Source organism: Vitis riparia, chromosome 1 (genome assembly GCF_004353265.1).
Source record: "Vitis riparia cultivar Riparia Gloire de Montpellier isolate 1030 chromosome 1, EGFV_Vit.rip_1.0, whole genome shotgun sequence".
In the NCBI taxonomy this organism is placed as follows: Eukaryota; Viridiplantae; Streptophyta; class Magnoliopsida; order Vitales; family Vitaceae; genus Vitis; species Vitis riparia.
This window is the reverse complement of record NC_048431.1, coordinates 4,133,070-4,156,629: the sequence shown is the minus strand read 5'-3', so window position 1 is coordinate 4,156,629 and position 23,560 is coordinate 4,133,070. Positions and strand designations below refer to the sequence as shown.

Genomic DNA, 23,560 nt, shown 5'->3' with positions numbered 1-23,560 from the left:
TTGGCATAAGAATGAATAAGAGTCATCAACAGCCTGTACCCTGGGATGCATAGGAATATTGCATTGAAAATTTTTTCACATTCTGGGCCCCTCACATGTTGGTACTCTCTTTTAAGGCTACAGCTAACATCTTTACTGAATTGCTGGTTCCTTCTACAGCATTCTTTTGCACATTATTCTCATTAATGATGTCATAATGCTGATAAAATACAAAAACAAATTGGAAGGAATACTTGGGAATGAATGCCAAACAGGTATTTTCAGTAAAAGGTATATGGATAATATTTCCTTTGCTTGCTTGCTTGCTTGTATTGTTCTTTAGTAATAACTATTCATATACACATGGACTGTACAGAGTTTCACCTAATGAGCAGCAACTGAACCACTTGAATCATAAAACCCACAACTCAATTGAAACTTGACCAACATCCATCTACATGGGAGTGTTGCTTGTTGATTGTAGAGATGACAAAAGGTACATCTTTTTCTTTGGAAAACAATAATCCTTCCATCATTCTCCAGAAGTATCTTCACTTTCCAAATTTCCTTTCCTGATGAAATAATTGGTCACTGGTGTTGGGAACTGTATGTGAAAAATTAAGCGGAAATACAAGATCAGAGTAAAGACTAGCAAATGTTATTCATTTAAGCCAACATTTAAATTCTATCCATGAAATGAATTTGTCAAGGCTGCTTTATACCAATTTCAGGGAACATGGATGATGTGAGTCTGAGGCTGCAGGGCTGGCTGCTCAGTTTCTTCATCGGTTGAAGCATATGGAGTAGGAGGGTCCTAAGTGTCGGGAAAAAATAATGAAATAACTAACTGAAGTTGTTTGGAAGAATTTTTTAACTAGAGAAAAAATGAGAAGGGTTAATGGGAACCCACCAGTTGGCGCCGGCGTCGCTGGATAGCAGTGACTGCTCTCAGCATGATGTAGATTGGCAGGATAATCCCAGCAGTTCGCAATAGTACCAACTGTCAAAGTAGAAAGGTTAAATCTCCATTTTGCAAGTTCAAGCTTCAAACTGTCTTATACCAAATGAAAATAGTAAGCAAGTTTATCTCACCATGAATAATGGGAAAGTATACTCCTCGGCTCCATTAATCATGACAGGTAGAGTATGCCGCAAAATCAGAAGAACCATGAACTGCATGATGAAAGAAATGAGGATGGAAAACTTGCTGTAATCAGAAATTCATCTCCTCTGCCTAGTTAAATATATGCATGTGTGCGTGTCTTTGTTGTTTCTGTCTCTGTTAATCTCTTTATATTTCCAATCCCTGTCTCATTCTCAACCTACCAAGTTGTTCATTCCCTCAATGTAACTGGTAGAGATTAATGTAGTCGATTGCTTATGATGGTAAACACCAATAGGATACATGGAGGTTCTTTACCTTCTATACATGAATGTTATCCAAAGCTATTTTTTTTCTCCTTACAGTGTATTCCTATTTTTTCACATAAGCTAAAGTTCAACTAGAAAGTTTCAAACTCTTATCTAGATACAGTTCAAAGTTGGCACAGAGAGAGAGAGAGAGAGAGAGAGAGAGAGAGAGGAGATTACAATGATGGCAACTGAACGACAACACATCATGCCTCTTGAAGTAGAAGTTGTAAACTCATTGTAATCAGGATCCAGGAAATTACGGTCTGTAGAAACCATTGCTATAAACCGGGGATTATTCAACTCTCCCCTGGAAATCTCCCAATTTCCCCTTATAAAGATCATGGAAGCACATTTTTAAGTTCTATTGGAAAAATAAATAAATAAATAACTAAACGAATAAACGAAAACCAACATGAAGGTCCCAGATTAGTAACAGTGAAAATATAGACCAAAGAAATGTTTGATCAAAAGTACCTCAAATTTATTGGAATACCCCGAAATTGAAACAGTGGAGGTGGTGCTGTATAACCTGGCTTGAATTGCTGAAATTCACACATTTCAAAGTATAGAGCCTAAAATGGTTACAGATACATTTTTGAGAGTTCATGATAAAATAGATTTATTACATGGAACAGAAAGAAAATTAAACAGATAAGAAATGGAATGAAGAAGAGAATAATCCACCTCCTGGCATATCTCACACATGGTGTTGCCCTTCTCATTACACCACCTCTGTACACAACTGCGGTGAGCATACTGCAAAAATTAAGAAGAGCACGTCTTTACTCAATATATTTCTTAGTAATTGAATCAATAAGATAAGTATTTGTTGCACAGAAACATTTAAACAAGTAGATTTAAATAACCCCAGGAGTATAGATGCAATCCCATTTTCAAATAACCTGATGAACAGAACATCATTTGGTTTTTTCGTTGCAGGTTTTCACACACACCATATTCAAGTCAAGAAATATTTTCATGGTTAGACCCTAAAAACAACTGGATTGAAGAGTAGAGAAGTAAAATGATCCATCCACTGATATTAATGTCTTCATGCTACACCATGTGTAAATGACCAAAAAGTAGAAGACTTAGGCACTATTTTGGAAATTAAAACATTTGCCTGAGGATTCAAACTAGTTTTGATAGATCATGTTTATAGGTCTAACAAACAGAAAGTCTCCATTTGTCTGAACATGAAATGAGGAGGCCATCAATGCCATTAAATGCGGTGTACACTTGTTTATACGATGCTTATGATTTCAGTGAGTTAATATTTGAGCATCACATAATATGAGGTGAATTAGATATGGACAGCAGGGCTACTTTCCAACCTGTGGGAAACCCAGTCCATCAAATTGGAGGACTACAGAATTCGTTATCTGCAGAAGAATTTGTGACATGAACACAAGAATGGCGATAGTTTTCTAAAGAAATTTCTTGACAAAATTGAATGAAGCCGAAGGCTTTTACTTGAGCCCATTAAGATGAAAATAATGAAACCAATAAAATTAAATGATCTGCATTCTGCAGCAATATGTCTTACACTCTAATCATCAAAGAAAGGAGGAGTAACCAAAAGCAGGGTTTATCTTACAATCATCAAGATAACGACGTTTCACAACACAAACAAACTAGGTGTGGCATAAAATACTAAATTCCTAGAAGACAAGACAACAATGTAGTCAAATTGGAAACTTGACCCTCAAAGATTATGTAGACAAGCTAAAAAGAAAAATCATCAGTTCTTGGACTTTTAAAATACAAATTTAACTAATATAAATTTCAAAACTAATAATTTAATGAATAAAGACACAACAATAAATAATTTGAAGCACAACTAACCTTCAAGCTACCACAGCAGGAGCAGGGTGTCTCCATATTTGAATCTTCATCCTCATCCTGGCATATCCTGCATTCCACCAGTTTCCTTGGAGATGACCCATGTTTGAAATCCATCTTATGCGACTTGCAATCAACCTTTGTATCAGCAATTGCTGAGACTGAGGCTTGCATTAACCGGTTTCTGCTTTCGATAGCAGCTTCAAGGGTAGACTCGGTAAGCAAACGATCCACAAGCAATACAAAATGATCCCCCATCTAACCAAAATACAATTCCACTATAATTGGAGGAAATAAACTAAACCAGATCCTAGGAATCCCTTACCAATTCCTTCTCCTTCACCAGAAATCCTGAAAACCAAAACCCATTACAGTTAAAACAAATCAAGGTATTTGATAAAATGTAGCAATTGAACAGACAGCTTTTTACTCAAGACCTTCATTGAATCTGCAACCAAAACAAGGAAACCGAACAGCAAAATGCATGAAACAGAATATCCAATTAGAGGGAAACTATGAGCTGAAAACAAAGAGGAAAAGAAAATGAAAGCAAAAATTTCAATCTTATGTTCTAGTTGTTCTGGTCTCAAAAAACTTAAATCTCATCCGAACTGAGCAACATACTTATAATAGGTTCAGTCGAGAGGTTTTTGTAAGTTTTTTTCACTTTCTTTCCTACCTTTTCTCGGCAAACAATCACCAGAAAATTGTGTTCTCTTTAGTGAAACAGTGCATAGGAAAATATTAAAACCCCAAGCAAAACAAATTCACAAAGTTAAAACAACACTTGTGTATAAAAATTTTTACTTGGGCAATCATTAAAAGCCCAAGCAAATAGAAGGAGCAACACGAATTCACAAGTTATATAAAAGATATTTTCTTGGGCAAACATTAAAAGCCCAAGCAAACAGAAGGGGCAAAACAAATTCTCAAGTTAAAACAACAGTTATACATCTTAATACCAGAAACGAGTCGAGTACATGAAGTTTATTACCAATGAAAGCACTATTGAAGAGACGTCCAAGAACCACAACAAAAACCCAAAAAGGTGAGAGCACGAAAGTTTGAAAAACGAAACAGGGAAGGGGGAAAAAAAGAAAAGAAAAGAAAAGTAGGTGTCCTTTACCAAACAGAAAAGGAGTTGATGCAATCAGAAAGCGTGAAAGAAACCCAGTTAAGAAAAAGCGAAATAAGTATCATGCACAAACAAGAAAGATTGAAGAGTGGCCAGAAAAGGAAACACAGAGAAAAGAGAAAGTGAAACAAACCCAGATGTCAAAAAAGGAATCCAAGGCCTTAAAACACAGAAAACACTTCAATCAACATAGGAAAGATGCTGTGGCAATCAAATAGAAATAGTTATAGGAAGGAAAGAAAGAAAGAAAGAAAGAAGGAGAAGAAGAAAGAAGAGACTTACAAGAAGGGGATCGTATAACTTGAAGCTAAGAAAACTTTCTGTGCCTGCAACACTCTCCCTACGTGGGTTTTGGAATGAAGCAAGAGATTGAGTGTTGCTCTTATCGGGACTCGGATGACAGGCCAAAAAACACTTCAATAACAATAACCCAAATCATTTATGCCCCTATAATTCATTCATCTTCTCTTCTTCCACTATATATATACACACACACACACACCAAATTTGACTCCATTTTAATGTTCTGTTTTCCAAGTTCTACTCTCCTACAATTTTAAAACACAAATTTGGATATTACTGTTTTCAGAAATTATTCTTAAATTTTCTCAAAAATTGATTATTTTATTATTTTACCAAATATTAAACATTTCCATGTTTTAAAAATACAACTACTTTATCAATCAGAGAAGAAAACTAAAAATTACTTACAATGGTATTCAATCATAATAGTAAAATAATTATTAGGAAAGATTTTATACAACTCCAAATCTATGGTCACAATGGGACCAATGATGATGCATGCTTCTCCCACCCTTTTAATTTTTTTTTACTAGATTTTGTAATATTATAATTTCACGTAATTTCTTAATAAAAAAAATAAAATAAAATATTTGGTAGAATGGGACTGAAAATCCATCATTACTGTTTGTGGCAAATGGGTGAGACTGAGATCCTTCTCCTTACCATTACCACTAAAATGTTCTTCCATGATACTAAAATAAATTAAGTGCCCTTTCAATTGATATCATGATGAAGTCATTTTCTTAATCGAACATTTATTAGCAAGAAGTTGAGTTTTATAAGGCATGGCTTAGGAGACTGGAAATCGTAGGACATTATTATTATTGTTATCATCATTGTGAGATATTGGAATATGGAAAGAGAGGAAGAGGGTGACTATAATTTAAATCTTCCATTATTGTGTTTGAAGAGGCGTGAGGAGATGACCAATTGGATTTCCGGGGTAGTGATTGAGCCCCTATCTCATCACATATGGGCCCCTTCTTCTTAATTAAATCAAACTTATACATTCATCTTTTCTCTATTTTCCTTTTTGTTTCAACTAGTAAACCTTTAATTTAATCTCTCCCTTGCTATTGCCGGGAAGCTTTAACTTGTGAGACTTTAGCAATAAATTTCTTTTAGAAAAATAATAGAAATATTCATTTCATATGGGTATAATATTCAAATTATAAAATCCTTTTATTATGTTAAAAAATTTTACCTTAACGGCATTTTTAGTCCGGATCAAAGCTAAAAATAGGATTTAGAGGAGATAAAATAAAAAAGTTTACAATAAAAAGTGATATTTAACTCACTAATAATATATTTTTTCTTCAAGACTCGTAGTTTTGTTTGATAAATTTTTTACCTTTCTTAAGACACGTGCTTGGATTTTTTTAACAAAAAAAATAAAGTTAATTTTTTTTTTAAAGTAATAGATATTTATTGAATAGTTGGTTTTGACTATTAAATATGAATAATAAAATCTAAATCATTGAATAGAAATGAAAATAAGTTATAACAATACCAGTGAATTCAACTAAGATGCAAAATTACGTATTCTTACATGCATATTGCATACCACCTAATTCGATTTTACAAATAATTTTATCGACAAGGTTTGAAATTTGGATTGAAGGATCTCCGAAAAGATCAAATTTGACCGTTGACTCTGGTAGAAGCTGTAAATGGGTGCCAAGTGTGAGGTCATATATGGCTCAAGTTGGTGAAGTTCGCTCCAAGAGCCCCACCTGTAGCCCTTGTTAGCTTACGTGGTTGGCATACAACTACATCTTCCAAATGATACAAAGTCCACTTCATGGTTCGGTTGGCAACCGTCCTAAAACAAAACCACGAATCATCGCTCATGTCTCATGCATCAAGTCACCATCATCGTCCCCAGTCATCTAATATTATTTCTTTGATTCTGATTCTTTCCTTTTTTTAATCTCTCCACGCATAGAAAAGCGATTAACATGGATATTTCATATTTGTTTGGTCATCCAATTCATCTGAGCGTATCTGAGTAGTTTGTACATGTGACCATTTTTTAAGGAGGTCAAACCATATCTGCAGCCATTGATGGGCCAATAAATCTCATACAATATTGAAATCTCATTTGTATTTTCAGGGAAGAGGGTCATGGGAGGGATCATCTAATTAAGAAAACCGAGGTGTGGTTGAACCATTTTAGAGTTGATTTGATGAGAAATGAGTCTGATTGGTTAGGTTTATAAGGGAAATGGGGTTTAGATTAATAGGTATAAGATTCACGTGGACGAAGGATGATAGGTGCATGGCCCGTAATCGAGCTGGGTAGGTGGGCTGCTGATCATCCAATCGCTTTAGTTAATTTGATAGTGATTAATTAATTATTTTGCAAAATTAAGCTTGTAATACTAATAGTCTAATACGTACCCAATTTTGTTATTTGGTTATGAGATCAATGGCCCAGATTAATTTGCAAGCAATTGCATGGTGGGTTACCTATCTGCGGCTGTGATTCCATCTATATCTTTTTTCATGATTATTGCAAATTAATTTTGATTACGTTTCCCACAGAGCATTTTTCTACCTAAAAAAATAATCAGGTATATAGAGAAAGAGTGCTGGGGCGTCCCATGTATGTGTTTTACCTATTATGGGCCAATAAACTGTGATAACTTTGGAAATACTTCTTAGAAATGAAATTGACTAATAAAAAAAAAATCATAAAATATTAAAATTGAATGACATTTGCTTTATTTTTTTGATTTATTGTAAAAAAATGTTATTATCCCACAGGTTATTGTATAACTTTCATGTGTCTGTTTGCAAATGGTTTTTGAGAATAATTTTTTGTTATTTAAGACAAATAACACATAAAACACATTTGATAACCAAAAACTATTTTTTGTTTTTTATTTTTAAGAATAGAAAATAATGTGTTTTTACAGAATACTTTTTAGTTGTTTTTTTTTTATTGTTTTCACTTATTTTCTAATGATTGTTTTAAAAAATAATTATATAAATATGTAGAATGATAAAAATAAAATACTACATGTAAAAATTAGTTTTAAAACATATTTAAAAATATTAAAAATAAATTAAAAATATTTTAGGTTTTCAAACATATTTTTATTTTATAAAAATTGGACAACAATTTTCAAAAACTATTCTTAAAAACTTTTTTTCATAATTGTTTCAAAAAGGGTTACCAAACATATCCTTAATAATTCAAATAGTTCTTATCAAAAGTCACTTTGGACTAGTATGCAACAAATTAACATAAAGACCAAAACCAAATGTTAGGAGCTAATTGAAGAACTTTGCTCTAACCTATCATGAATCATTTGCCCATTTTTTTTGGTAATCAATAGGAATATAAACGACAACATAAAACCATGCTGATAAAAGATTCCCAGGTCCATTTGGATGCTCCTACTCCACTATCATTTCTGCCTAACTATGTATAATGGAAAAAAAAACATAAATCGGACATAAAGCAGCATATGAAGGTAGAACACTTGTTGATTTTTGCCATGCATGATTGAAGAAGAGACAAAGTGAAAAAGTTGCTTGTAGAAATCCAACAATATTATTATATATCTACATCAGTTAATCAACCAGCGTACTTCCGTCGTATCCCCTTTCCTTCATCCTATCATGATAATGTGTATTTATTTGGTATATTATATGGCCACATATGTCCGGATCTTTGGGAGCTTAGCATCATATTGGGTGACACATGGCCTACCTTTGTGACAACTCACTTCGTCTTTGCTCTTTCTTCTTTGTCTTTTTGGGATTTTGGGGTTACATCTCTTTCATCCTTCATTATACGTCCACACCTTAATTTCTTGGCTGATTCAGAACTACTTTGACAGACAATGGCTGCAAGTATTTAAAATGCCATGGAAAAGCTTTAAGGGTATAATATTGATTGATCTAATAGCAATCCTCCTGCCATGAATGGAAGCCAGTTTTCCCATTCACTCGATGAGAAAATGAATACTAAATAACTTGATAATCTAAGTCAATATCATGATAATGCCATGTACCTTGCCAAATGTTTCTTCCACAGGACTTCAATGGTGACTTGGTGGAGTGATAATTGATATGGGAAAATGATCAATATTTTAATCTAAACCCTTAATAATAATTAGGTGTACATCCCCACTTGTTCTTCAAAAGTGGCTGCCAATTAGATCTTTCTGCACTTTGCCACTTTCCACCAATATTTTAAGCACGACAATCAAGTGTATTGAAACTATTCCACCAAACTCCTCTCGTTCCACAGTGAGTTCGAGTTTAATAAGAATATTATTAGGACATATTGCAACAGAACAATGGAACGTATCCTAGATTGATTCATTCTTTGGGCCAAACTGGTCTTAATCATGGCTCTTGATCATCATAGCTAGCTCCTGTGTCTTGAATAATGCAGGCGTGAGTAGTGGATGTCACATAATAATTAAGTTCTATTATAAGGCGTGTGTGTGATGGAGATCTCAGTATATGAATATGTATGAGATGTTGTAGCTATTGTCCTAGAGCTTCTGCAATGGGGGACAATGAGAAATACTTTAAAGAATAAGGGTCACTTCATTCTGTGACATGGTTTTGAGCCTATCATGGCGGCCATCATACAGGCATGCGACCCATTTCCTTTACTTGGGAAACTTTCAAGTTAAGGTGGAGAATTTTACGAGAAGAGTGAATGATGCTGAATCCACTATGAGAGTACAGTCAAAGGACACACCCCTATTTTAGGTTTTTATTATAAAAATTCGTACTTACTATTATCACTAGGAATTTATTTCAAAAGTTAATAGAATGACAGCATGAAAGGGAAAATTGATAGTGAGGACTTGGACATATTTGACCCAATGCCGCATCACATGACTCCTTGTAGTTGCCTTCACATTCCGTAAGGCTCCTGCTCACTGTATATATATATAGATAATGTAATTGCGGAGCTACGGATGAGTAGTTTATATAAATGCAAATTAAGGAGTAGAGGCAACTCCATCAAACTACCAACTCCATGGCTTCTTCCCTGCTATCTTTCTGTAGCTTGAACAAGCCCCTTTGCAGGCCTAAAGTACAGAAGTATTCCCAAGTGAGATCCCAGAGCTTCATGGATGAAGGTAGTACTCTTGTTTAATTTATAATCCTTCTCAAGTAAGAGAGATTTGGGTACAAGTCTAAAAGCAGATGGACTTGGTAAACAAGGATGGCTGGATGGATCACAGGAAGAAATAGGGGTATACTTTGATTACATGTCTTGGTTTGGTTGCCAAGAAAATCTGATCTTTTATTTATTTATTTATTTCTCCTTTCCATCTTCCTGCTCTCGGGCCATGGATATATGGCAGAAATTAATGTTATGAAGTGGTAGCCATATTTCCAAATAAGATGATGACATGTCTTGGTTAATTAGTTCTACAAATTTGTTATATTTTTGCTTGTTACGTTTGGATTAATTACAGGGAAGTCTGCAAACATTGTGGATGCAAATTTGAGAATTCTGAGAGAGAGAATAGAAGAAGTGAAGAAGAAAGAAAGGTTGAACACATGCAGTCTCCAAAATGGGTGGACCTATCAATCTGGGTATGACCATAAACACAAGAGAGATCCCATACTGTCCGAATCCATTCAGCTTATAGGCACCGTCAGTGGTGCACTGGGACTTGTCTTCTTCAGTGGCTCTTTCCTCATCTGCTTGGTTTCCATCCTTGTTCATTTGAGTTTATTATGATGTGTACGAACTTAACATTTCTCTAATTAGCTCTTTGGTTCCTATATATTATCCTTGATGTAATGTCATGGTGTCCAAAAGGGACATTTGTATGAAGAGAAAATGATCAGAAACAAAAGGTTTTCTGGTTTCTACCTATCAGAAATTTAAGGTTCATGGACAGGCCTTTCTGTCACAAATCAAGGGCAGTTGTATGGAGTACATAAGCTTCAAGATATCCAGGACACTGAATTCCAAACTCACCTCGTTGTCATATCAACAGGAAATATGGATAAGAAGAAGGAGACATGTTCATTTGTTAAAAGATTTTATTTTATGAGCATAACCATAACTTAGATCATTATGAAGACTGAGTGTTGAAAAAATATGGGTAAAATAAAAATTAAAAAAAAAAATTGAAAGAGAAGAATAAACAAAGTGCGATATATTATTATAAACTACGGTTTAATTATATCAGAGGTACCATTATGATGGCACTACATCTACTTGCTGCCCTTCTCGCTGGCATGGAGATCGGCAAAGTAACCCTGGGGGTTACTCTCAAATGCGTCCCTGGAAATACATGCCCCACCTCCACCGGGTGCTGTCATCATTCCATGGCCCCCACAGCCTCCCTTTGAAGAGCTTCCACCACCGCTGCTGCGTCCACCACCTCCACTCCCACCTTTTGATCCAGAACCGCCGCTTTCTCCACCACCTTTTGAGCCACCGCCGCTTCCTCCACCACCTTTTGAGCCACCGCCTCCTCTTCCCCCACCTTTTGAGCCACCGCCTCCTCCTCCCTTCCCCATGTTGAAATTTTGTCGTTCTTGATGGTGTATATGAATCGATAGTCAAGCGTGAGAATGAATTAGGAGATGGTCCATTATTTATAGTGGGTTACGTGATTCTTGGAAGTTGATGGATTTATCGTGAACATAAGCTACCATTTTATGGGGCACGGATTACTGACAGCTTTAAATTAGAGCTGTTATTCTAAACCAAAAGATGCTGGAAACGAGGCATCTTTTATCTTTAGAAAAGTACATAATTTGTGATCTTATTCCCAATTCTAGTGTTCAATTGTGAGGTAGAGCTTCTAGTATATAGATGTGGTTATATTTTACTCACCTACAGAGGAAAAGAAAATACACACAGAAAGAAGGGATTCTGTTGTCGGTCTTTAAGTAGATAGGGTTCTATCTATATGGTTCTCTAGTTTAAGATAAACGATAGGTGGGTTTAGAGAAGACAATCGGTGGAACTTGTCACTTTGTGAGCAGAGGTTGGTACATGCATGTAAATCTTGTTTGGTTCTACAGAAAAACAGAAATTTAACATAGGGCAGAGTACAAGAAAATTTAGCAACGTAGGAATTAAATTTCTGATCGGTTAACCCCCAACAAATCTTAGATTTTGGCTTAAAGATTTTCATCATCACCACCCTTAGAAAATTTTGATTTTAGGCTAATTAGATATAAAAAGTTTTATTGTGTGTTTAAATAGATTCTATTGATGTTATATTTATTATTTTTTAGAACATTGGAAATATTTCAAATTTCAGGAAATCTCAAATCTCTTAAAAAAAAAAATTGAAAATTATGGAGACCATTCATGGGGTACAACCTTTAGGCTAAAGAAGCTTAGAAGAGAGATCAAGTAAAGAGAGAATAAAGAGTGCAACCAAGCTTTTATTATATTAAGATAAGAGGCCATCACAGCAAAAGACATATAGATGGCATTGCAATTGAAGGGTGCCTCTATTTGTTGGGTTTAGGAGAGCCCTTTTCCTTGGCATGAAGATCAGCAAAGTATGCCTTGGGGTTGCTCTCAAAGGCCTCCCTGGAGATGCATTCACCTGCCTGACCAGGGGCCGCCATCATCCCAGCGCCACTGCAAGGAGTTCCACTTCCCTTTCCAGTGCTTCCATCGCCACCAACTTTGGCTTCCTTCTTCCCACTGCCAGTGTTGCTTTCTCTGCTGCTCATTTTCAAGATTTTTTAGGTATCTAGTTAGCTGATGTAGAAAGGAATGTGGAGGCCATCAACGATTTGATTATTTATAGAGGCCAGGGAAGTAAAGCTCTCTCTTAATCACCACCCTTGACCTTAAATGGACTTATCTCGTGAACACAAAGCCCCCATTTGGGCCTGTAATTGTAAACTGAGAAGTTATCCTTTCCAAGCATGGCTATCTCGGGGGTTGACCGTCTGGAGATCAGACTTTCCAATCCTTTGAACCGAGGCACTGATAACCATGTCTTTGAACACTACTACAACATATAAACGCCTTTCAAAGGCACAGATGACCATGTCCATTAACACCACTTCAACATATAAACGCCTTTTCATCTACGTCCGTCCGAATAGAAATTCTTCTGATATAAGGGTAGTGCCCTAAAAGATAGAAATTCTTCTGGCACAAGGGATAGTGCCTTCAAAAATTGGTCCTGATTATTATCAACCAATCTCCCGAATGTGTAAATAATGTGACTCTTTATTTCATTCTCTACAAGTAGGCGAAATGTTCACCTGCAGTATGTTCATTCAAACAATATTCCCACAATTTTCAATTAGCTTCTCTATTCTCCATCCATGGTAACAAGAAAAAGGCATAAAAACTGATTTCTTTGGATGTCACAATTTTAAAGAATAAGGAGAAGATACATCCTAAAGAAATATAGGAAGGATTGGGAGGAAGTATCAGGCAGACGAGACATGCAATAATATGGGCAGGTTGCAAGTTGCAACCTCTCCCCTCCGAGAGAATAAAAGGAGGTCAGCGTATCACATTTCATATGCTCGTCCAAGTCAATTCCCTACGTAATTTCTAAACCCAACCCAATACCAACTTACCTACCCACTAACCCACCCCCCAAACCGTAATTCAAAATCATCAATTCCCCAAGAAACTTCTAAACCCCGCCAATGCCAAGCCACCAAACCATACACCAAAAGATTTGTCCTTCTTTATACATAAAAAAAGAATATAGAGTAAAAAAGTACAGAATTTCCCAAATGTAAGCAGGTTCTTTTCTGGACGTAAGCACATTCCACATTTCTTTCTAACAGGAAAACAGTGCCCTAGATGAAATAAAACAACGGCATTCACTCTAATGTGAAATGTCAAGACTGACCTGAAAGAGATTTGATAAAATTGAAGTGTAAGAACACTTTTAGCCTCGAAGAAATGCAACAGTGACAACTAGTGAGCCTACTGCTCCTAACACTGATGTACTATCAGATTGAAAATGACTCAGGTATTTAAATGGAGGATAATCTCTGGGTGCATCTTGGTCCTTCGGGATCTCTGGCTCCTGGGAGGAACTGAGCCTTCTTCGGTTGAAAGCATCCACCTCTTGCATCAATTCATCTTTTGTACTCTTACATGATGTAATCACCTATGATCAGGATCCAAAGAATCATCAGGGTGAAAACCAAGTTTAGAAAAACAAATCCAGGAGATGGCCCTAAGCATTGTGTTAAGAGCATTTATCACCCCAAAATGAGATTATATATGGAGCATACTAATATACGCTAAAGGGAAGAGAAGATGCTAACCACTATACCACCAGGCGCCACCAACCTTGAGATAGAATCCCAATACATAATCCTGAATGTAAAACAAAATTTGTTAATGAGTAACTAACCAAACTTACATCCATTTACAGATTTATATGAAATGAGATTTCTTATACATATGGAATCAGTTTTCCATACAATTGCATTTGGAGTAACAATTGAGGTCCTATTTCACTTGAAGCATTTAGTTACTATGGCACTCAATGTTGTAACAGGAAGTGCTCTCAGAGTTGTGCCTTTCACAGTTTTCTGGTGCCAAGCCAACAGAGGAGGGCATGTCTTAAAATCACCCACCCCTAGAATCAGATATAAATGCTGCCATCATAAAACTGATAATTCAAATATGTAGTGAGATAAAAAAATTTAATGCTAAAGAAATCTACAAGAAAAAAACACTGGAATTCTTGGCAGCATGCTATGTGTACCCATTACGTCACTTGGTTTAGCTGCATCCAAAGTGGCAATGCAATCTCTCTGAATGAGTTTAAAAGATATATTTTAAAAAGAGAATTACAACTTAATGAAAATGGGCACACCTGGTGAGAACTGTTACTAAGTGTCCTCATGACATCTTAGGCTACTGAGGAAAAATAGCAAGAGGTTTAAACAAAGTAAGCATAAAAAAAAAAGGAGGTCCTTATTTTACAGGATAATACGATTTAATTTGTTAAAAAATCAACCTTATGATGAGGATCCTACATAGACCATATCACAATATTAATAAAACAAAAGGAGTGAACTAAATTGCAGGTGTGGAGCTCCCAACAGCCATAGGTGGTGGCTATTACCTTTTGATGGGATCATCAGGATGCAACCCAATAGCATCTAAAGTTCCTTTATCCATAACAAGTTGGAACTGCCTCTCCAATTTTGTCTCAAGAATGTCATCAACCTAAGCAAAATGCACGAACAGAAGAAAATGAATCCAATCATATGAAGAAGCAGCTAAACAAACAGAAGTAGAGCTATCTCAACTGTGTTAATGCATGTTTCAAAGAATTAAGCCTGCGGCACAGCTAAAATGTAAATATCCAGAATAATAAAATAATACTTCACCAACATAAAAAGTCCAAGAACTTCTCAGGAACTCAAGGAAACTACCCAAAAAACTCATGCAAAACATGTCCAGCTAATGAAACTATTTTTTTTTCTTCATGTAAATCATAAATATTTGTTAGAAGTTTCTTAACCTGTTCTCTAGTGTTTGTTTCTTGGTTTTCATACAACTTTCCTAGCATTCATATTCATGCATTTCTCACTTGGATTTCTCTTAAGTTTTTTGTTTGGCTCCAAATTATACGCTACAAGCAAGCATGCAGGTGCACACACTCTTAAGACTGCATTTCCCATGCTATTTCCTGCATCTACTTCCCATTTTGGTAATTATGAGAGGGTGAGAGATGAACCCTAGAACTATGGATCAGTTGATCTTGGTAAGCCATAAAGGATTCACTCTTGAAGAGCAAATCAGGAAAAAGAGTGCACATTCAAAATCCCATCATGCAAATTAACTAAGGTTGAGCATGAAATTAAACTTTAAATTAGGACAAACCAAGAAGTTAATGCTGGTGAATCCATCACGATCAGCAAGGTTCTGAGCAAGGTTAATAGCACCTTCACTATAATCAATTCCGGTCAAATCAGAGAACCTAAATCACAAAACCACAATCAGTTTGTTACTATCATTACCACTATCACATAATCCAATGAAAGAAAAAAATTTAAGTTTGAATGATGAAAATTTATTCCTGCATCAGAGTTTGTATACAAATTATTGAATTAGAAAAGATATCAGCAGAAGTAGAAATTCACCAAATTAAAGGTCAAAGCACTTTGATGGCTGCACATGTACATGAACCATTTCCATACTATATGTGCACGAGCTTTCACATGTCTGATTGTGTGCATGCCAAATGATGGTTACTGGGTTTTCATAAATATGCACACAGATCTTTACATGTACGTGCACATATGCATGTTTATGCACAAACCATGAAATAAAAGTTTTCATGGTACCCTTAGCAAGTTCTTGAAGAAGTAGACCGTTGCCAATTCCAACATCAAGCACTCTCCATCTAGCCAAATCTTTTTCAAATTGCTCAAATGACTTGGATTTGAAATCACTGAGATTGGGCATACAACCTTGAGAAATGTCTATACAGAGGTTCTTTGTCCAGGATGCAACCACACTCATGACTTCAGCACCAAACCTAAGGAAAAGAAAGCAGATAAACAAAAGGAAACATAAGCATGGTAGAACTCTAATAAAAAGATTATACAGTCCTTCCAGAACAACAACGCACTTCTGTTTCCATATGCTAAGGCAGGCAACAGTTGTTTTCTCTCAAATACTAACATAGACTTAAATCCTGATATGAACAAGATATCTCTCAAGGTCTCACCTCTTGAGAAGGGTCATGATGAGGGGAGCTGGGAGAAGAGGAATTTGACTGGTATTCCCATTGAGATTGCCAATATCTATCTCTCTCTCTTTCCATGTTTAGGGCTATACCCAAATAAGCTTAATGTTCATTTTCAGTCTACTAGTTAACTTAAATTTTTAGGTCAATTGGTTGCTTAATATGCATGGGAGCCTTGTTTTACAGGAGGTCATGAGTTCAAAGTTCACCATATAAGTAGAATTTTGTAGCACAACGATAAAAATGCCCCTTTTCTTCTCCTTCCTTTTGATCTCAATTGAGACAATCTAGAAGGAGAAGGGATTAACAACTCAGAGTTCAATCCCAGGGCCAAAAAAAAGAGCAGTCTGTGAAGCAACAGTTGTAAGATACAGGATTTTAACTTATGCCAACCATGATGATAAATCTCAATACCAGGGTGGCCCTGCTGGAATTTGGAACCAGAATGACCATGATATGCATTTAAAAAAAAAAAATCATACACACAAAACAAGATCTAGGAATAATTACAAGCATGCACTTGAACAGTGAAATAATTAAAATGCATAGTTAACAAGTGAGAGAATATCAAATCATTTGTTAAAACATCATACCAGAGTGTTAGCCTAAAAATACAAATTAATAAGATCTATGCAATGCAACTGATACAATAGGATGCAAAAGAGTATTTGCAAGTTACTAACTTCACCGATATAACAACTAACCACAATCCACCCCTGCACGCCCATCCAAAACCCCAATCATACACATCCTCTGGATCTGAGAAGGAATTCAAGGCTCACAACCATCCATACCTCAATCTTATGCTCCAGACCCACTTTTTAATAATTTTATCTCTATCATATAAATTCATTCAAATGCCAAGAGAAGAAGAAACAGGGAACACAGAAAAACCAATGTGTGAAAATGAAGACATAGGACAAGAAACAGAAATGTTAAGCCCATATCCATAATAGTGATTATAGAACACTTACCAAACTTCACCAGCATGGCCATGCACATGAAAGTTTGCAAAGTCACCTGCATATGTTGCATCCCAATGACTCTGTAAACCTAGCATTGAGTTGTCAACTTCAACATATGGCTCTTCCTTGTCAGAACTGCTTCCACAACATGAACTCAGAATGCATTTGAGACAACTTATTGCTTATTTAAACTTAATTCACGGTTCAATCATGCAAAGACTCCTCATTTTCCCTCATGAGTAACTGATTTGTTCCCTAAGACAATATGCAGTTTATACAGCCAGAAAGAGTGTTCAACTTGGTTATATTTATTAAGATTCACATATCAATTAAGTAATCTTATCTCATCAGATTTAAACATCTGAAAAAGCCAGTTGTTCAAACGAAAATTCAACAAGAAACCAAAATCACCATAAACAATCCTTTAAAAATAAATAAATAAAATTCATAATAACCTTTAGGCCATCTATGGTTCCCATAAAGTATCAAAGAAAGAAAAAAAATATAAATATTAAGGAAAATAATTTTTTGTGTTTCGTTTCACCATGGAAACAACCAAAGAAAATCAAATATAATTAAAATCATCTTAAAATTTATATTTTTTTAAATTATTTAATCTTTAGAAAAAAATAAGTGAAATGAGTTTGAGGGAGCATATAAAAATAATTTATTGATTTTTTATTTCCCTTTCACTTTTTCTTTCCATCTCCTTCTCCTCTCTGTTTTTGTTCCTTCACATTTTCCCTCAAAATTTCCTGAAGCAAACATAACCTTGTTGCTGATAGAACTAATTTCAATTTTAAAAATTATTCACTAAGTTGAAGTATCTCACCCAGTAGAAAATATCACAATTCCTCCGATTTGTTGCTGATAGAACTGAGAAAAATAAATTTAAGAAAAAAAAAAACTACTTCAACTAAATCGAGTAGTTGTGTCGATTAGAGTTGAGCGGAGGATCTCGTTTTACTTCTCTCAAAAAGTAAACAAAGATCGTAAATCTTACCCTCCTTTAATATTTTCATCAATATAACAAACCACAATCACATTCAATCACAAGAATTAGGCTTAATCTAGGATTCGCATGACCGTCTTATTTCCTACATGTTCCTGAATTTCAACGACAAAAGAAAGAAACCGATCAGAAGCAATAGAAAGCAAACAAACCTGTAATCGGCAGAGCCTAGGACAGCGGAGGAGAGCACCTCGGCGGCATCTGCATGACGCTGATCGTCATCCATAGTGCTCCCGTAGTCGCTCTTAATCGACCAAGAATCGGCAGCGACAGAACGATCGTCGTCAGAGACGACGGATGCAAGGTCAGTGGAGGCCGGAGCTCGGGAGGGCTGGGAGAACTCAGAATCCTCCTGCGAGAGCTTGATTCCGGCCATGGAGGTGATGGAAGGTGAGAGAATGCAGAGAAATGGAGTGAGAAACCCTAGGGAGTGTAGGGAAGGTAGTTAGCATAGGTGCGAAGCTGCCACGATCTCATAGGAGTCCGTTTTTATAGTTTACTCTTTTGCATATAGAACCGAGCATCTCCTTGTGTCAAAAATACCCGAAAGACATGAAAAATTTACAAAATAAATTCATACTTTGTGACTACGTAATATCATTTACAATGTATCATATTTGTTTTTTTTTTAGGCGTTTAATTTTCTAGTGATTTATTTTTTTAAATGATAAAAATATATAAATGATACGGGTAAAGTAAAATCTTGATTTAAAAAGTTTGTTTTAATATATAATATTAAATTATATTTCAAAATATAATTTAAAATAAAATTATTAAAATTATTTTTAAATGATTTCAAGATTTTTTATTTTATATAATAATAATATATATCATATAAAAATTCTAAAATATATGGGAAAAAATCAATAAAAAAAAAACAATTATGACTCTCTTTCAAATATATGAAAATTATCTTTTGAAATGTTACTATTAATAAAGTTTTATTTAATGTTATTAAAATGTTATATTATAAAAAATAAAAATAAATTTAAATTATAGGAAATATTTGTTTTTACTTAAAATTTAACTCATTTTATTATAAAATATAAAAATTAAATTATGAAAATTAAAAATTTTTAAAAATATAAAAGTCTATGATAAACATTTATCGTCCTTTCCTTATTCAAAAATTTTTAAATGGAAAAATATTAAATTAAAATACTGACCTAATTTCCTTTAAAGATATTTTTATTTTTTATATTTTAATATAAATTATGCTAAATACGTAAACTTTGGATCCATTATCTGCTTTAATCAATCCTAAATCATGATTGATACATTGAAAGGATGCCCATATACGACAAGTATCCATTCGTTGGAACAGTAATTAATCGTAGAACATTTCATAGGAGATCCAGTTTATTTTCAAGAAAGAACTTTTGAAATCCTTAATAATCTAGATGCCCAACACTTCAAGATTTCAAGTGGTATAAAGATATGTTTTTGGTCAAAGTTATGACAAGACATGATTGTGGAAGTCATTATTGGAAAGAAAAATTTATATCAGGTTTACTCACTTTATTTGCAGAAAAAGTTAGACAAAGAATAAGAAATATTCATAATGGTAGAATTCCTTACGAGTCATTAACATATGGAGAATTAATTACTTTTGTCAATAATGAAGGATTAGCCCTTTGTACAGATCTTAAATTAAAAAGTCAAATGAAAAAAGAAAAACAAGATAGTAAAAAAGAATTAGGAAAATTTTGCTCTTATTATGGTTATGATTCAATAGTTGCCCCTTCAAAAAGAAAAAATAAAATAAAAAGTAAAAACCCATACATAGAGTCAAAATTTCAAAAGAAGTTTGTAAAATCTACTCCTAATAAGTCAAAATCTTCAAATAAAACAATTTTAAAAAAGAAAACACCAACATGTTATAAATGTGGAAAAGTAGGACATTACTCAAGAAACTGTCAATTAGAAAACAAGATTAATTCATTAGAAATAAGTGATAAACTTAAAAATCTAATGATAGGATTAATGATTGATAAAGAAAATGAAGAATCAAGTGAAAATTATGACACAGAAGAAGACAATCAAATACTAATAACACAAAAAATATCAAGTGAAGAGTCAAATACAGAAGAAGAATCAGATAATCAAAAGGATTGTGATGGTATTTGTGCATGCTCATATAAATCAATAAATGTGATTTCAAAAAATTCAACAACTCATTTTAGCATCATTATTTGAAATTATGTTCCTCTCATAAACTCAATATATTTTCAAATTTGGTATGATAAAGACAAAATCATTAGATATTTGTTTTATTCTTCAATAGAGATACTAATATTTGAATTTTGTCTACAGATGGAGTAAGAAAGAATTACATTTGGGAAATTTACTCTTCCAGTAATTCCTAAATGTAATCTGTCATTCCGAATTCATAAAGACATAGAAGGATTAGATAGATCACAAAAATGCATTTTAGACAATCTTTGGAATGCAAAATGTGATATTCAAAAGTTGGAAGCTTTAAATGCCTTATCTTTCCATTTTAAACAGCTAAATGATAAATTAAAAAGTTTTTCTAACCCTTCAAGTTCTGATATACATTACACCCCAATGGATACAGATCTTGAAAATTTCATTTGTAGGGAAAAAGCAGGAGAATCCAAAAATGCATTTTCAAAAGATTTTCAAAATGAATTTCAAAAAGAACTTTCAAAACCAAATGAAGATTCAAAACTTTCTCAAGGAAGCCAAGAATGTCAAATTTCCAGATTTTCATTTTTCAAGTTGAAAAATTTGGACCTTCTTGAAAACATTAGACAGATGATCTATGAAAAGACTAAAGCTACAGGGGAAGCAAAGCAATAGCATATTATGCAATTCCTTGCTGACTGTAGCACTTTTGGAATTCCTATTCAATGGATGAGCTTCACTTGGATTTCTTATTATGACAGCACTTATAATAATTGTCCAAAGATCGATCCCTTGTGTAAGGAAATTCCATTAGAAAGGCATGACTGTAAGTGTGCTCTTACTTACAGTATTTGCAAAGCCAACATTGACTTAGACAGTTACAAACCAATAATCATTAAATTCAACAATGAGTCAATAGAGCTAACCCCTTCTCTTCTCATGGATTATGGAGTTCTTTATCAATTGATTTTCTCTCATCCTGATCAAACCGATGGATTTAGAAGAAAATTAGCAGTTTGTGTTTTAAATGCTTTAATCAGAGATTTTAAAGCAGTTGAACTCATCATAGAAAGTAAACCTCCTGAATGGTCAAATGATGGAGGAGTTTACCCTGCTCAACATCTCATTCTTCTCAAAGCCAATCAAAGAAAATACCAATTGTTCGGTACAGAGAGCTCTTGACCTTGTACTAAATTTACCCTCAAAAAGCAAATCAGACATTGGAGGTCAAGAATGATTTCAAGAAACCTTGATGCTGAGATTTATAGTTTTTCTAACTATAATCTCATTTCTGAAGACAACAATCAAAAATTCATTTCTTCAATCTACCTTCCAAAAGTCCTTTTTCTTTATCAGACTCAATTTACCTATCTTGTCGATAAGTATAGAAAAGAATATGTCCTTGAAGAAGAAGCCAGAAGATCTTTTGAAAAATATCTCTTAGAAATGCTCAGTTAAGAGATATCAAAAATCTTTTGTACATTTGTAATTATCCAGTGTAAAAAAAAAAAGTGAATAGTGTTTTGTGAATAGTGAATTTCGTCTTTTACTATGACTCAAAAGTAAAAAAGCAAGAAGGTGACTCATTGCCCATGTGATGAAATGAAGAAGAAGAAAAGAACCTTACCTCCTGCAATCTCCATACACGTGGAAGAAATCAAAGGCACAATGCCTTCCTGAAGCTCAAAGCCTCTGCTATAAATAGAGACCCAAGGCTCCTTCCTGAGGCAGAGTTAAGTTAGAGTGGAGAAGAGCGAGAGAGTTTGGTAAGGGTTCAAAAGATCTGCAAAAGAAAAAAAAAATAGAGTGCAAAAATTTTGAGAATTCAAAAAAAATTTCTTGTAATTTTCCTCTTTGAGTTTGAGTCATTCCTCTGCTGTCAACGATCTGTAATCATCAACTCTCTGTAAATCAAGGTATATTTTCAATAAACAATATTTTCAGATTCAAATATTTGTGTTATTATGCTTAAATTTATGCGATAAATTAGACAGTATTAGACATTAAATATTTCTGTTTTTATGCTTGGAGATAATTAGACAGATTTAATTATTGCGTGCATGAACTGTTGTATGTCCTGGGTTTCAAGTCTAACCTTAAACATTAAAACTAAAAATATGAATTTTGTAGAAGAAGCTCAAACTATAGCAATAATTTATAGGATATATTATAAAGTCATGACAACCCAATTAAATCCTAGAGCCGTATGTCAATCTGTCAAAGATGAAACATTATTATTACAATATAATCCTAATAATACTCAAGCCTTTGTTCCTAAAAAATTAAAATGGAATGAAATTACTCAAGGAGGTCAATGGGAATTAAAAGATTTAACTCTTCCAAAACCAATTAAACCTTTAACAACTCCTTCAAAAATTATACAACATACAGATGGTACTATTCAAGTAGAATTTAGTCCAGCCTCTAGATATTCATTTAGTCAAGATTTCATATCTGCAAGACCTAGTTAAATTTCTTCCTATGATGATTAATAGAGTTTTGACTCAATAATTGAAGACTTTCTAGATTTTGATTAAGAGATATAGTTTTTTCTTCAGTTTTTATTGAATAATTTTGACTAATTTCAAAATTTCCTTGTTGATATATTGTATTAATTTTCATGTGAGGAATTGACCAATTATTTAATTGATTTTCTATTTTTGCTATATTTATTTCTTGACTATTGACAATATTTTGTGCAAGTGATGTGTGTGCAGAATTAATTGATGAAGATGCAGAACTATCATTAGACCTAAGAGATCTGGAAGAACTATTTCTACTTAATCTCTTAATAATATTACTCATTGTCACAGAAAATAATCACAATTTTATCCTTAATCAATTCAGATAATTTCCTGAACAGGGACCACCACAAGCGGATCAACACGGGACTTACGCTCCTTCTGCCCTTAAACACCGCTTATCACAGGTTGACCAACCATTCACAGGAAATTCAACCCGAACTAAGTCAGGACGAAATATGCGATTAATTACTGTTCCAACTCGTAACACCACTCGGTTCTCAAGCAGAAAATGGCTCTGATACCATTTGCACCCAGGA

The 23,560-nt window shown here is 34.1% G+C and overlaps 4 protein-coding genes across 10 annotated transcripts; 1 reads left to right on the top strand and 3 right to left on the bottom strand.

Annotated features, from left to right (window-relative positions):
• Positions 1-495: 495 nt before the first annotated feature.
• LOC117916407 lies at positions 496-4,827 on the bottom strand. Of its 7 annotated transcripts, none has more exons than XM_034832429.1 (9): positions 4,652-4,827; positions 3,560-3,585; positions 3,238-3,434; positions 2,077-2,148; positions 1,867-1,934; positions 1,570-1,720; positions 1,072-1,152; positions 890-979; positions 496-793 (listed from the first exon to the last, which is right to left on the bottom strand). In XM_034832429.1, the coding sequence occupies exons 3-9, from the start codon at positions 3,406-3,408 to the stop codon at positions 707-709; spliced, it is 720 nt and encodes a 239-aa protein (XP_034688320.1). In that variant the 5' UTR covers positions 3,409-3,434; positions 3,560-3,585; positions 4,652-4,827; the 3' UTR covers positions 496-706. The 7 variants fall into 7 exon arrangements, with proteins under 7 accessions (XP_034688320.1, XP_034688328.1, XP_034688275.1 ...); XM_034832437.1 differs by lacking the exon at positions 4,652-4,827 and adding an exon at positions 3,672-3,907; XM_034832384.1 differs by having other exon boundaries at positions 3,238-3,585.
• A 4,804-nt stretch (positions 4,828-9,631) lies between these two features.
• On the top strand, positions 9,632-10,539 carry LOC117923874. Its single transcript, XM_034842374.1, has 2 exons — positions 9,632-9,783; positions 10,126-10,539. Exons 1-2 carry the CDS (start codon positions 9,681-9,683, stop codon positions 10,392-10,394), a joined length of 372 nt encoding a protein of 123 aa, XP_034698265.1. The 5' UTR covers positions 9,632-9,680; the 3' UTR covers positions 10,395-10,539.
• Positions 10,540-10,789: 250 nt separating this feature from the next.
• LOC117917870 (glycine-rich cell wall structural protein 1.0-like) lies at positions 10,790-13,254 on the bottom strand. Its single transcript, XM_034834359.1, has 2 exons — positions 12,191-13,254; positions 10,790-11,176 (listed from the first exon to the last, which is right to left on the bottom strand). Exons 1-2 carry the CDS (start codon positions 12,359-12,361, stop codon positions 10,877-10,879), a joined length of 471 nt encoding a protein of 156 aa, XP_034690250.1. The 5' UTR covers positions 12,362-13,254; the 3' UTR covers positions 10,790-10,876.
• A 128-nt stretch (positions 13,255-13,382) lies between these two features.
• On the bottom strand, positions 13,383-18,811 carry LOC117914750. The gene is made up of 8 exons (XM_034830211.1): positions 18,504-18,811; positions 17,349-17,474; positions 15,774-16,164; positions 15,644-15,645; positions 15,507-15,603; positions 14,743-14,846; positions 13,934-13,985; positions 13,383-13,773 (listed from the first exon to the last, which is right to left on the bottom strand). Exons 1-8 carry the CDS (start codon positions 18,725-18,727, stop codon positions 13,549-13,551), a joined length of 1,221 nt encoding a protein of 406 aa, XP_034686102.1. The 5' UTR covers positions 18,728-18,811; the 3' UTR covers positions 13,383-13,548.
• Positions 18,812-23,560: the final 4,749 nt, after the last annotated feature.